The sequence below is a fragment of the Fukomys damarensis genome, unplaced genomic scaffold (assembly GCF_012274545.1).
Source record: "Fukomys damarensis isolate Sample0158 unplaced genomic scaffold, DMR_v1.0_HiC HiC_scaffold_4, whole genome shotgun sequence".
Taxonomy (NCBI): Eukaryota; Metazoa; Chordata; class Mammalia; order Rodentia; family Bathyergidae; genus Fukomys; species Fukomys damarensis.
Genome location: NW_022900916.1, coordinates 56,738,204 through 56,753,508, shown reverse-complemented (window position 1 = coordinate 56,753,508; position 15,305 = coordinate 56,738,204). Strand labels below are relative to the sequence as shown.

The following is a 15,305-nucleotide window of genomic DNA, read 5'->3' as shown; positions in this document are numbered from 1 at the left end:
ATTGCTCTATTACAGTGGTGGCAACCTATGGCATGCATGACACAATGGGCTGTTTGTTATTGAAAGCTCTAGTATGTTTTTGTGGTTTCCTTCACAGCTTTGCTACAGAAAGATACTCTTTTTGAAAATAGACTAGATTCTCCTTCAAATGTCTTATATCAACTTGAATGTTATTTGACATACGTATATTGGGTGAGCTGTAATTCAGAGAATCAGACCTTAATGACTGACTGCTTTTCTGTTTTTCTTGATGTGAGGTTACAGAGTTACAAAGCCATCAGGCTTTATTTGGTCAGACCATATTTGTTTCTCTTGTCAGCTTCTTGATTGGGTCATTTCTAGTTAATACAGGACAGCCGTTTGGCTATTTCTGCATGTTTTCTAGATTGCTTCAGTGGCAGAATCCCAGGTCTGATAGAATCCATGCACACTGAGAAGGCTTTCGTTTTGTCTTTTGGTTTTTATATGAGATAGTACATTCAGAACTAGTGTCAGAGACTTACCTGAAGTTCATATGAATTTGGTGATTTTGTTGTAAGTGGCTTCTATGATTTGAATGTGGTTTGTTCCTACCACAATTCATGGTGTAATTCCTCAACGTGGCAATGTTGGAAGGCACAGCCTAATGGGAAATCTTTTGAATGTGAGGCTCTTGCCCTCATGACCGCATTAATGCCCTCTCATTGGAGGGAGGAGTGAGTTATTCTTATGGGACTGGATTAGTTATCATGAGTATGGGTTGTTTTAAAGCAAGGTCAATTTTTAGTCTTTTTTTCTGCGTGTCCTCTCTTGCCCTTATGCCATGAGGCCCTCACCAAAAGCTGAGCAGATGCTAGCACCCTGCACTTGGGCTTCCACAGCCTTTAGAACTATGAACCAAAATAAGGCTATTTTCTTTATAAATTACTCATCTCAAATGTTATAAAAGGACTAAGACTGAGGCCCACATACTTACCTGCTCTTCATCATTTTATATATTAAGGAAAAAAGAAAAGCTATTGGTGAAGAGCCAGTAGTTTGATGACTTTTTAAAAATACAGGTCATCAGTATTACTGTGTATTAGATTTGGCAGAAATACTATCTCATTTTTTATTCATGATTATCCAGTTCCTATTTTTTAAAATTTATTTTTAAAATCATTTTCTGTAACTGTAGTCAAGGAGAAAATGACTCCATGGTAGTGATAATAGATTTAAAACTGTGGCTTTTAAGATAGCTCTCTTTACATACATAATAAACCTATTAATAAAATACTGCTATTTATGCTGAAGAGAACCAATAGTAGGAACAGTCTCTACCAGTATTTATTTAGGGCCATTCTTGATCTCAGCTGGATTGAAAATTGTGTCATTTCAGGATAGTATTATGAAGTTGGGGAAAAGCAACTTAATGTCTTATATCCACTCAGTGATTTTGCTCTTTTGCTTTGGAAGAAAATTGAAATAATGAGTTAAGTTAAACATGAAAAACTCATTGACTCTGTTAAAGATGAAGGTTGTCTTTGCAAACTAGGTACCTATTATTGTACTATTATCAGGTTCAGACTTACATTCTTTAATAAAATTAAATCATTAAGACCTAGATAACATTTTGCATTTGTATTAACGTAATCTTTGATTTAGTTTTGCTCTGGCACTTTCATTTTATAAGAGCACTACTTAATATATTTTTCAGACTGCCTTATATTTTTCAGAAAATAACCTTTATTATAGCTTTTATTTGTATGCAAAATTCCTTATTTGAGTAGGTGTGTCATTTTCAAAAGAAACTGTAGTGAACTTTGTTATCTTTCCAGTGTTCATAAGCATTCTGTTTTCCAGTGTTCTGTTTTTAAATTTGAAAGTACTTACCATTGCCATGGCTAACATTTGGTTCAAAAGGTAAATCTTTAAAGGAGCTGAGTAGATGTCTGAATTTATTAGATCCAGAAGTGTAGCTTCAAATTGCAAATTTCTAAGACTGTTTTGCTACAGGATATTTTCTTAAATGTGTGGTCACACTTCAGTGCCTCTAAATGGAGGTTATTATCAAAAAATAATTTATTTTTGACCACCTAAATCCTGAAAGATCTAGTGCCTATCTTCCAGACACTGGCTCTTACACTTTTTTTTTTTAGTAGCATTGAGTCACCTAATATGCTTATTAAAAGTTCTGATATTTTGTTTTTGGTTCTATTCTAGAACCAAAACCTAAACAGTTTTGTTTAGGAACTGGGCCTACAAATCAACGTTTTAATTGTGTTTGGCTTTGAGAAGCATTGTTTTATACCTCAGTAGTTCACAGACTTGGTGATGGTAATATAATCTGCCTGGTTTGCTGTAAATTGCTGTTCAGTCTTGCTTTGTAACTATTTGATAAACATCTCTGGAGTAGAGGCCAAGTAACTTGCATTTTTAGTAATCTGCCTGGTAATCCTTTTAAAGAAAATATCTTAACATTCCATTCTCAAAATCTATTGCTTAGTCCACCTGTGATTTGCCTGAGGGCCTTGTGTCTTTATGTTCTATAGTCTATAAAGATACAGTTTCTGTATGAAGTAATAGATAGTTGTTTCTGTTATTTTTCAGACATGCCCGCAAGTTGACATTTCAGAGGTTAGAAAGCACTTTATTTTATAAAAATTCTTTCACTGTTTTTCTTATCAATACTAGGTAATTTGCACACACATAAGTTTAAAAACATTTATGTATATATACTATGAGACTTAATGGTGCTTTTAATTTGAACATTAACAAAGTTTGATTATTTTTGCTATGTTGACTGTCATATTTAAAAGCTTAATTTCAAGACAAAATGTCTTTATGGATATTTGCTTTGGTACTATTGGCTAGTATTCTTGCAATACTTTTATATAATATTTTATTAATATGACTTCTGAGTAGTAAAATAGAAATATTGGTACTACTTATTTTTAAAACATTTTGGTAACTAGCTTTCCATAATTAAAAGTTTTTACAGTTGAACTCAGTATAGTTTTATACTTTTTGAATAGTATACAAAGCAGTTGATTCTCAGTGGTGTATGACAGCTAAGTTTCATGGAGTTGTAGTCCTTGTACAGTAGCTGAAGGAACAATAGCTTCTTTTCGTGGGTTTAAATTATTTAAATCTTTAAGTTTAGATATGCTCTGTTTTTTTGTAATCAATATAAATGTAAAGCTATAGCTAATCAAAAATTGACAGCTAAACACACAACTAACAATTCTCATTTGCTTATATAGACTAACATAAAATAATGAGGTTTGAGTATGTTAAGGTCTATGCAAGAAAGGACTATGAGCACTTTGTGTATTGTGTGGTTTAGATTTGTATTATATATGGCTACATTATGGCATCCCAAAATATTGCATCTTTTCCCACTTTGTTAGTTTAATTTGGAGGATGTGATGGCTTACATCACATTGCCCTGTTGCTGAAGTTCTTAAACTTAGTAACATTCTTTTTTTTTAAGGGGTAGAAACATAGAAGCTCCAATTGACTGCAAGGAGGGAAGAATTATTTTATGTATGCTCAGTATTTACTGATCCCCAGGCCTACTATCTACTGCTCCCCGTCTACTGTGGGGCTTTCTTCTCACAGAGGAAAAGGAAGGAAAAACAAATGAATGAAATAGGTCTTTTTAAAAACTGGCTATGTGCAGTTATTTTTTGGTTGCTAACAATCATAATAGTACTAAGATTTGGAAAATTCATCTACTATTTTATAATAAGTCTGATTTTAAAATTGTCAATTATTACTGAATGTATATAGTTATTCTGTGTTGTGCGTCAAATGTATGAGGAGAAGATATAAACAGGATTGCCAAGTTATAGTAAGACTCTTAGAATTCTACGGGAGTTTCCCTTGGTATTCTCATCAAGCATCATTTTTCTGTCTGCTGCCAAGTTTTTGTGTTTGTTTTGTTTTGTTTTTTGGCCTTGTTTACATTCCTATCCTTCACTGGTATGTAGTATCCTTCATTGATACGTAGCTGTTTCATAATTTGTTTCATATTAATAGGTTGGTAAGGTGTCTTGTTTGATATACTTTTTGTTTTACTAGAGAAATAACTGTGTTGACATGAATCGAGTATATACTATAATCATGAAAGAAGAAATAATTTATTGTGTTAAATGTATAAATAATGCCAAACCAGTGTTGAATTTATTAAACTAAATGTAAATGTAAAATTGATTGGTGGTGGGTAAAATCACAAATCAAATAAAAATTTGGGGGCCTCTAGGCTTGGATACAGAGGCAGTCAAAAACTAACATGGTGGGCTGGGAATTTAGCTCAGTGGTGCCGCCATCTGCCTCGCAAGTAAAAAAAAAAAAAAAAAAAAAAAAAAGCCATGATAAGTTAGGATAATATGAACAGATTAGTTTGTTGAAATAGAGTTATATTGTTTGTGATAAATATAAGGCAGTAGAGATATTCGATAAATATGTTATGGCTAGTTATATCTTGGCAGAGAACTATAATTGTCAATTCTAAAACGCTCAGAATTTTTATACTTTAATTAGTGTTGACATTTTTATTTCATGTCTTTAAAATATTCCTAGTATAAGGAATAATGAGTTTTTGATTTAAAGTTGGCTTGAAAAATAGTCTTTCAAATATAGTTTTACATGGTTTAACAACAGAAATATGTTGTAAGAAACACATTAGGTGATAAGGCAGTTTCATCCTGATGTGAACATCATAAAATATACTTATACAAACTTAAAAGTGGAGGGGTACATTGTAAGTACAGGGTGAATTCTAAAATGGTAATAAAAGTATAGTATAATAAATAGATTGGTAATAAAGTTTATTAAGAATACTATACATAGTTATATATGCTGTAATTTTATATGATTAACAGCAGTAGGTTTATTTATACCAGCATTACTAGAACATGAGTAATGCACAGACTGTGTGTGTGTGTGTTTGAGACAGTCTTGCTATGTAGTCCAGGCTGGCCTTGAACTCACATTGTAGCTCAGGCTGGCCTCAAATTCATGCTAAGCCTCCTGTCTCAACCTCCTGTGCTGAGGGTATAGGCATGCGTCACTACACCTAGCTGACTACTATGTTGTGCTAGCTAGAGTCACTAGGCAACAGGAATTTTTCAGCTTCATTATAACCATATGGGACTACCATCATATATGCAGTCCATTATTTATTGAAACATGTGGTAGATAACTATATATTTGTCTTGTGTACATTAATTTTTTAAATGACTGGTTGAATGAATATTATAATGGGATATGGATACTGCTGTCCTAACTTTTTTAGACTTTTTTTCTCCTATTAGCAATAATTTATGGAGCTTTTCTACATATTCTTACACTATAAGAATTGGGATTATAATTGCAAAATTAGACAAAGTTTATTACTAGCTGTACTAGTCAGCTTTCCAATTGCTGGTACAAAATAACCTGATACATACAATTTAACTCTTCATATAATGTACATTCTGCATGACTGAAAAACCAGCCTCATGTGGTGATGGTCTGCTGCAGTGTGAGTAGTAGCTGGGTCCCTTGGACCACGGCTGCAGTGGCCGCTGAGTGCCTGAATGGCTGACCATGGTGAAATAAATCCTACTGAGCCAGTCCCACAAGTGGCCCTTCACAGGGACTGGGGCCTCTCTTCCCAAATGAAAAGTTTAGACTTTTGCACTCTTGAGTCTGCAGTGGGTGGGATTTTCTGATTCATATGATACTCTCAAGGCATCATTCTTTTGGTCCCAATTCACAGTACTTGCTTTCTTTCTAATAGTGCTAATCTCTTCAGCAATCCTACTTCCCTTGGCCCCAAATTTACACATATTTTTTTCCTCACTAAAATTTTAAGTTTTTCTTTTTCAAAAAATGATTATATGTTTTTAGTGCCTGATGATTACACTAATTGTGGGGAGTTAGTACCTGTACACATCTTAAATCTTTTATTGTCAGCTTTCCCACCCCTTGCTCTGCCCTCCTTTCATCTCTTGGTCCCCTTCAACGTTGTGAAAGATCATCTTCCTATTTTCCGTTATCTATCTTTTATTTTGCTCTTTGTTTATACTTTGAATTTCTCATATAAGAGAAACCATATAAAATTTAAGCTTGTATGTCTGATATATTTCACTGAACATTATGATCCCAAGGGGCTTCCATTTTCCTATAAATGACCCAGATTTATTCCTCTTTATGTCAGAGTAGTGCCCCATTGTGTATAAATACCATATTTTCTTTATCCAGTCATTTATTAATGGACATACAAGCCACTTTCAGGGTTTAGCTATTATGAATTATGCTACTGTATACATGGGTATACATTTATCACTGTAATATTTTGTCTTTATTTCTTTGGGGATGATACCTAGAAAATGAATAGCTGGGTCAGGTGGAATTTCTAGTTGTAGTTGCTTGAGGAATTCCTCTACTGATTTCAGCAGTAGTTATACAAGTTTACATTGCCATCAACAATGCAAAAGCATTCTTTTTTCACCACATCCTTGCCAGCATTTATTATTTGATTTCTTAGTGATAACCCTCCATGTAGCAAGGTAGAATTTCCATGTTTTATAAAACATGGATAAAATTTTAATTTGCTTTTATCTAATGACCAGAGATATGAACAGTTTTTGAGGAATATTTATATTAGGCCTTCCATAGCATTCTGATAGAATTCAACAGTGAAACTATTGGGTCCTGAATTTTCTTAGTTGGTGTGTTTTTTAAAAATTATTATTATTGCTTCAATTTCACTTCTTCCTCCTCTATTACTCAGGGATTTTATATATTCCTATTTTAGTTTTGGTGATTCATACATATCTAGGACTCTATCCATTTCTTCTAGATTCTCCAAATTATTGAGTACAAGTTTTTGAAGTAGTTACATATCATTTGGATTTCAGTAATGTCTATGTGAATTCATCTTTTTCATTTCTAATTTCATCAATTGGATCTTTTTGCTCCTTTTGTGGTAATATTGGCTAAGGGTTTAACTAATTTGTTTTTCTTTTGAAGAACTAGCTCTTCCATTCTTTGATTCTTTGCATTGTTTCTTTAGTTTCAATTTCATTAATTTCTGCTTTGACCTTTATAACTTTTTTCCTTCTACAAGGTTTGTATTTGGATTGTTCTTTTTCTAAAAGCTTTGAGGTGCCTCATTAAACTATTTATTTGACTTTGCTATGTTTTTCTGCTCAGGGCGTTCACAGTTACAAACTTACTTCGCAGTACTGCTCTCATTATGTTCCATAGGTTCTGTTGCATTATACTGGCATTGTCATTTTATTTTAGGAACTAATTTCTTTCTTGATTTCTTTGACTCATTGATTATTCAAGAGTGTATTGTTTAATGTCTATGTATTTGCATAATTTCTGTGGGTTTTTTTGTTATTTATCTCTAGTTTCATTGCAACATAATATAATTCTGATTATGTGTTTGCATAATTTCTGTGGGGTTTTTTTGGTTATTTCCAATTTCATTGCAGCATAAAATATATAAATAATTTTATTTTGTGTTTACCTAAGCAAGCTTTATGTGGTCTAATTTGCAGAAATTTTTTTTTTCCTGCCGAGAAGAATGTGTATTCTGGTGTTGTTTTATGGAACACTCTGTAGATAATCTTTTAAGTCCATTTGCCAACGATTTCATTCAACTCTGATACTTCTTTGTTGATTTTTTGTGTGTGTGTGAGTGTGCATGTGTGTAGTTGATTTATTTGTGGCAGTAGGGTATTGAGGTCCACCACTACAATTTTCTTGATGTTTGTTTGATCTTTCATGTGTAGTAGTGTTTGTTTTATGGTGTTGGATGCACTGGTGTTTCATAAACATATTTATAATTATATTCATATTTAATTATTTAAGCCAATATCTTATTTCTCAATTATAAGATACTTTTGCAGAATGTATCAGTCTCGTTTGGAGGTTGTTTTAGGTATTAAAACACTTCACTCCAAGCTTTCCTGGCCTTTAACATTTGTTTGAAAAGTCTGCTAGAACTGGGTCTAATGGTGCATGCCTGTAATCCCAGAAGTTGGGAGGTTGAGGCAGGAGTATTGCTATGAGTTCGAGGCCAGCCTGGCTACATAATGAGTTCAAGGGCAACCTGAACTATATAGCGAGACTCTGTATCATAAGAGGAAGAGGAAGGAAGGAAAGAAAGATAGAAAAGAAAGAAAGAGAAAGAAAGAAAGAAAGAAAGAAAGAAAGAAAGAAAGAAAGAAAGAAAGAAAGAAAGAAAGAAAGAAGGAGATAGAGAAAGAAAAGTCTGCTATAATTCTTTTGGGTTTATTTTAGCTATTGAGATTCTGTCCTTGTGTTGGATTTCTATGGTTTTTATCTATGATGTATTCTGGGGAACATGGCTCTTTGGGCTTTATATGCCTTGCTTATCTGTATATTAAATTCTTTCCCTATATTTGAAAAGTTTTCTTTCTTTTTTTTTTTTTTTTTTAAACAGGATCTCACTTTATAGCCCAGGCTGGCCTCAAACTCATGGCAGTTCTGCCTCAGCTTCCTAAGTGCTGGGTTTAAAGGCATAGGCCACCATGCCTAGCCTATTGTTATGTCTGAAAACAAGTTTTTTTAATGCCATTTGTGTTGTCTTCTGCTTTTTTGCATATTCCAGTTAATCTAGATTACTTTTGTTTGAGTCAGCAGCTATTTGATCTATTTTCCATGTTCTCTTGTTGTGTTTAAGGTATCTGAGTATAGGATCACCTGAATGAGCCCTATCTTGTAGTTCTGACACTGTGTCCTCACTTTGTTCACTTCTGCTGCCCATACTTTCAATAGAATTTTTTAATTTCTCGGTACTGGGGCTCAAACTCAGGGCCTTGTGCTTGCAAGGCAGGCATGGTGCCACTGAGCTAAATGGCAGGCCCAGTTAAGCTGTTTGACTTTTGCTTTTCTTCCCATTGATGCCCTGTGGCTCAGCTTTGGGAGAGTTGGAAGTTTTTGGAGGCATTTTGTTGTCTTATCTTTTCATGTTTCTGTGTGTACATGCACTCTGAGTTTTGTTATAGTTAACTTTGTTGCTAGTATGGAGTAGTATGTAGGCTTTTTCAGTTAATGTTTGCTTTTCAGCAATGTGCTGTAGGCATGGCTAACTATAGATTTTTGCCTCTGTCCCAAGATTTGACCACCTCCATTAATCTGGGAGAGGATTTTGTAGCACCCAATTCCTTCTAAATGAACCACAGTATTGTTGACACAAAGACACACCAGTTATTGGCATACAGTATAAACAAATTAATAGCAACCACCATGTGACCCTGGCAATAGCAACAAAATCAGCAACAATAATAATCAGAGGAAAACTTGATATTGACATAACATAAGAACCAATAAAAGCTACCACTTAACTAAGGAAAAGAGGTCTATAATTATAATACAGACTCAAAGACAAACTACATAGTGATATCCAGTAAATATCCACTAAATGTACATCTATACTGCTATTAACATTACAAAAGAATTTAACAATAATTCTATAGAGTTAACTAAATATCTAAAGATTAATAAAGCTTAATGATTATACTAGTAAAGATGAAGTGGTGTGGAATGGGAAATTTAAAGATTAAAAAATTGAAAAATAAAGCAAAGATTAGACTGATGTGAGAGAAGAGAGATGAAAGATCCTATTAAGTAGAAGAGGCTGGGTGTGGTGTTGCATGTCTGTCATCCCAGCACTCGGAAGGGAGGCTGATCCAGGAGGATGGGTGCAAGTTCAAGGCCAGCCTGGGCTACATAATGAGCTCGAGGACAGCCTGAACTACAGAGCAAAGACCCTGTCTCAAAAAAAATACGTAAAAGAATCAACTGAATTAGATAACCAGCAAAGACCAAACAAGAAAAAGAACAACATAAAAATCAAAAGGTAGTAAAATACAGTAAAGGAAGGAAAAAAACCCAACCTTCCCCCTCCAAAAAAAAAACCTCCCAATGTTTAAAAAGAAAAGAATGTTTCTGAATGAGTGGTTTATTTCCAGGGACTGCAGTTTTGAATCTTTTGGCTCTACATTTGCTCCTGTTTCTTGGTATAAATCTGGCTAAAAACAGCTTTAAAGGCAGAGGCTGCCTTTAAATTTCTTCTGCTGCATCAATTTGTCTATTTTTAAATTCATTCTCCCTCAAAGTCTTAGAACATGGACACAGTTTCTTAGCAGATTATAAAACCCATCACCTTGAGTCCTATTTCTGATAATATCTTTGTTCGTGACTAAAACCTCAAGAGCTTGACCTTTATACTGTCCACCTTCCTATCAGCATTATGATCTTCTGAGCTCCAACCAGAATCATCCGTCAAGTTCTGCATTATAACATTCTAGAGCTCTTCTAGCCTATATAACCATATCTTTCCAAACTCCTTCCACAAGCCATTTCCAAAGATTTCTGAACCACGTGGTCAAGTGCAGTCACAGCAGTGACTTCACAACTCCAGTGCTAAATGTTTGTGTTAGCCTGCTTTCCCACTGCTGGCATGAAATACTTAATACCTGAAATTTAAAGGCAGAGCAGTTTACTTTGGCTCATGTTTTCAGTGATTTCAGTCTGTAGTTGGCTGACTTCAAGACAGAAACATGGTGAAAGGGTAAAGCAGAGTTGCTCATGACATACTAGCCGTGAAGCAGAGTACAGAGGAAGAAAACCAGGGAAAGATACACCTTCCAAAGACATGACCCGGCTGACCCACATCCATCTGGGCCCCACCTCCTAAAAGCACATTTAGCTTTGAACAGGACACGATTAATCCACTAATGAGCATAACGCCCCTTATGCCATCACCTCTCCAGTAAGATTTATAATTAAGATGAACTGTCACACTGGATAATCTGTAGATTAAATTTAGCCCTCAATTTCAGGTCCTTATCTTAGTGGTTTTCACCTTGAAGTGAGGAGACCCTTGAGGTGCACGAGGCAATAGAATTCTTTTGTTTTTTTTAAAATTTCACCTATGTAAATTTCTACTTTTTCCTTTCCAATACACATATAGTTTAGTAATATCTTATCAATCCAATTCATAAGTACACATTTTGCTCTATACCAACATATTTACCTATAGGAATATTCAGTCAAAATATTGAAGATTATAATTCTAAGTAGCTATCTAATCATAGAGATTGACAGGGGAGAGATGTGATCCTAAAGTGATAGTCAGAGGTCTGATGATTTAAAATACAAGAAAAAGTGGTGATTATAGATTAAAATATTGTTATTTTACCTAGGAAGCGTCTTATTTAGAGATTGTTCAGATATTTAACAGCATAAACATAAAATCACTGTTGCTTAAGAGTTTTAATGGCTAATAGACAATGCACATTTTTTCAAACAGTTTGGATAAGTTTATAGGCACAAGTTTTTCACATGTAATAGCTTTTATTTTTCTGTTTATAGCTAACCTTTATATAGGCCTTTTTAATTAGTGAGCAACTCCTATAAATGTTGGCTTTATCTTTTAAGAGACAATTTGTTTTGTTTCTTCTCCATAAAGGGAATGTAAAGTAACTTTTAAAAATTTTAAATGATTATAGCAGATACATTAACTTTGTTTTTAAAAAGTCCTAAAGTAATAGGGATTGCTTTTATAACCAGGAAAATAGTTTTAAAGAATCAGTAGAAATGCCTAGTACTAGACTAAAGGCAGTTTATATAAGTTTACATTAGTTTACATATCTTCCCAGGAGGCAAGAGAGTGTATGATAGAGTGCATATATCACTGTGGTATGATCTTTTTCTTTTCATTTTTGTACTAGGGATTGAACACAGGACCTTGTGCTTGTGAGGCAGGTGCAGTGCCCTTTAGCTAAATCCCAGGCCTGATGTTTTCAATTCTTTTGGGAATATAACCAGAAGTGGAATAGCTGGGTCAAATGGGACCTGTAATCCTAGTTTTTTTTAGAAATCCCCATACTGATTTCTACAGTGGTTGCACCAGCCTACACAAACAGTGGAAAAGGGTTCCTTTTTCCCTGCAGCCTCACCAGCATTTGTTTGTTAATGGTTGATTTCTTGCTAGCAGCCATTCTTTCTGAGGTGAGGTGGAATCTCAGCATTGTCTTCATCTGCATCTCTCAAATAGCCAGTGATGTTGAAAATTCTTTCATATGTTTATTTGCTAATTCTACTTCTTCATCTGAGAAATGTCTATTCATTTCAGATGCCCATGTTTCCATTGGGTCTTTAAATTTGGTGGGGAGGGTTCCTGATTTTTGAAGTTCTTTATATATTCTAGATAATAGCCCTTTGTCTGAGGAACAGCTAGTAAATTTTTTTCCCCACATTGTGGGTTGTCTTTTCACGCTGTTGGTGTTTTCTCTTGCAGTTCAAAGGCTTTTTAATAAGTTGGATCCCAGTTGTTGATTCTTTGTGCTAGAACTCTTGAAGACATTGGTGTAGGCAAAGACTTTATAAACAAAACCTCAGTTGCATGGGATTTAGGTTACTTTTTTAAATAACAGATCAAACTGTAGTATGATTTTCTGTATTTTTACTTTAGTTGATGTATAAGATGTAAGGAACTATATCTTTTAAAAACAATGTTTATCTTGATTATTCATAAAAAGACTAAGCTAATAACATTGAACTTTATTATTTTATTATGGGGTACATAGTAGTAAATTATTTGGGATGGATACGTGGAAAAATCTTCTGTAGTTTCCTTATTAACAGAGATAATTTTGCTATCCATCTGGAGAAAAGAAGTAAATTGTTAAGAGAAGATTGTTTGAACTGTGTAGAATGGCTGGAGAGCTTGGTTCTTTTTTTACCTCCAGCTCTTTTTAGCAGCTATCTTTCACTGTACAGTTTAGTCCTTCTACACTTGAAGTTCTTCATCAATAATTGAGGAATTTGAGTTAACTATAAAGGCTTTTATACATGTTTATTTTTGTGTAGTGTGAATAAATATTTAACATCAACTCCTTTTCAGTCTATAGGGTCTGAAGTCATGCTCTTATAAGGGAGAGTGACGAGTGTAGCAGGTACCATGAAAGCAGAGGGGAGTGAGTATGTATATCCTGAGCTGAGAAGGAAGGAGAGGAAAGAAGTTTGGGAAGCTTCCATAGAAGCAGTCTGGACATCTCACCAGGTCTTAAAATTAATAAAGAGTTTGTGAAGTGAATAAGGAAAAAGAGAAACTTGGGAAATAGAAGATACAGTGGCAGAGATGGTGCATTTTACTTTTGAAAAAATGCAAGCCATTCATATGACACTTAACATGAGCTTATAGTGAAGTAGTAAAATAACAAGCATTGAGATGCATAGAAGCAAGACTGTAAAAGTGTTTTGTGTCATACTAAAGCATATGGGCTTTAAGTTAAAGGCATTGATTAACCATGGAAATGTTTTTCTAGCAGGGATGGAGGGAGGCATGGTAGATTTACTTGAAATGGATACAGAAATAGCAGTTATAAAACTGGCAGTTCATGTGTCATATTGGAGGCCTAATTAAATAATGGCCATAGAGAGATGTTCATTTTATTATAGATCTCTAAAGTGGATGGGCTTCAGAGGGTATATAAAAGCCACGTAAGTCTATGTAAGATTTGTTATATGAATGTGTTTTCCTTGAGAAAGACTCCATAAATTTCCTCAGATCATATAACAGGGGTATCAGGGTTAATATAAATTGTAGAGAAAATTGGAAAGACAACATTTACAAACTGGGAAGTTTAATTTTTAAGCTTAACTTCTTTTTTTTTTCTTTACTTTTTATAGTAGACAGGCCAAAATCTCAACAAGTTCGAACTTCCAGTACAATAAGGCGAACTTCTTCCTTGGATACGATAACAGGACCTTACCTCACAGGACAGTGGCCTCGAGATCCTCATGTTCACTACCCTTCATGCATGAAAGATAAAGCCACTCAGGTAAAATAAGCAAATCACAATCAGTTTTATTATCTTTCAGTTTCTCTGTTTTGATCACAGTAAAGAAAATAGAATGTAAAATGTTTCTTGGATTTGAAATATATCCAAACAAAAAAGTTTGTTGCTTTGTTTTTAAATTTTTTTATTATCTCAATTTTAGAAGTTTTAAATTAATATTTGATAAACTATATTAAGTGGTTTTAGAGACATATATTGTAGTTTTAAGATTGTTTTCCAATAGAAACAAAAATAATAACTACTAATCATTTTAAAAATATAAATGTTTGACTCATGGCTAACGAAGTTTATATAGAAGGCTTTTTTTGTTGTTTTATTTTTTCTGTTTAAAGCCAAGACAGAAAAGTAATACTTTCTCTATTTATGGAAGAACTCCTAAGCATTTAATTTGAAAAAGTTTTCCTTTCATGTCACAGAAACATCTGAAAATATCTTTATGCATAATTAAGTAAGTTCTTGATCATATCTTCATCGGTATTTATTGGCATTTTGAAGAATATTAAAAGTATAAGAGAAGGTATTTGCATTTAAAGAATCTACAGAATAGTTATGAAGATAAGATGTAAATTTATAAAATTGATAAAAGATGATGTATAAATCATTATTAGGTGAATGGAATATGTAAGTAAATACAAGTGCCACTAAAGAATATTTTGGACTTTCTAGGCTAAAAAATAGAAGGACTACTACAGTTTACTGCCTATTATTTTTCTTTTGGTTTGTTATGCAAGTCCAGGCTGGCCTTGAACTCATTTGTGGCCCAGGCTGGGCTCCAACTCAAGCAGTTCTCCAGTACTGGGATTACAGGCATGCGCCACCACACCTCGCTCTCATTTTTGTTTTGTTTTGTTTTGTTGGTACCAAGGATTGAACTTGGTTCCTGGGAGATTTAAAACCATGAAATTAGCTGCTTCTCTGTGATGCATCTCATCAGTTCTGCTTTTGTGCAATCTGTACTACCAGTCTTTTGCTTTCCATTCTTTTACTGAGGAAAAAAGTAAGTTTGATATGGCAAGTGGTGCCTTACAGCAAATTAAAATATAGCAAAACTTAAGAGATAAGGACCTAGACATTTAGGGTGAAATCTAAACACAAATCATTCAGAACCATCTCTGTGAAGGAATTGGATTCATGAATATGATCACGTGCACATGTACAAAATAAACATCCAGTGACCTAGAACTTAGTTTTTAGAAAGGTATACAAAGGAAAGGAGATGGAGAATTAAATTTATTCAATTAGAAACAAGAGGGAGGAAGGAGTTAATAGTTATTAACTATGTACCATGTACTGTTTCTTTTATAATGTGAGTTTTGTTTAATTCTCACAAGAATATTGCAGTAGTACTCAGACGGGGAAGGAAAAACTCAGGAAGTTACTTACTTGGGATCATGTAGCTAGAAAATGTGGAAACTAGATTTCTAACATAAGTCATATGTATGTGTATGTGTATAT

At 33.9% G+C, this 15,305-nt stretch overlaps 1 protein-coding gene across 5 annotated transcripts in view; it reads left to right on the top strand.

Annotated features, from left to right (window-relative positions):
- Glcci1 (glucocorticoid induced 1) overlaps positions 1-15,305 on the top strand; it is a 233,240-nt gene that overhangs the window by 173,933 nt on the left and 44,002 nt on the right. For 4 of the 5 annotated variants that reach the window (XM_033758275.1, XM_010632047.2, XM_033758272.1 and 1 more), the window contains exon 2: positions 13,681-13,832. In XM_033758275.1, the coding sequence (XP_033614166.1) occupies positions 13,812-13,832 (21 nt within the window). In that variant the 5' untranslated portion in view covers positions 13,681-13,811. Of the gene's footprint in view, positions 1-12,749; positions 13,052-13,680; positions 13,833-15,305 lie in introns of those variants that run through there. The other variant, XM_033758276.1, reaches the window with a different exon arrangement.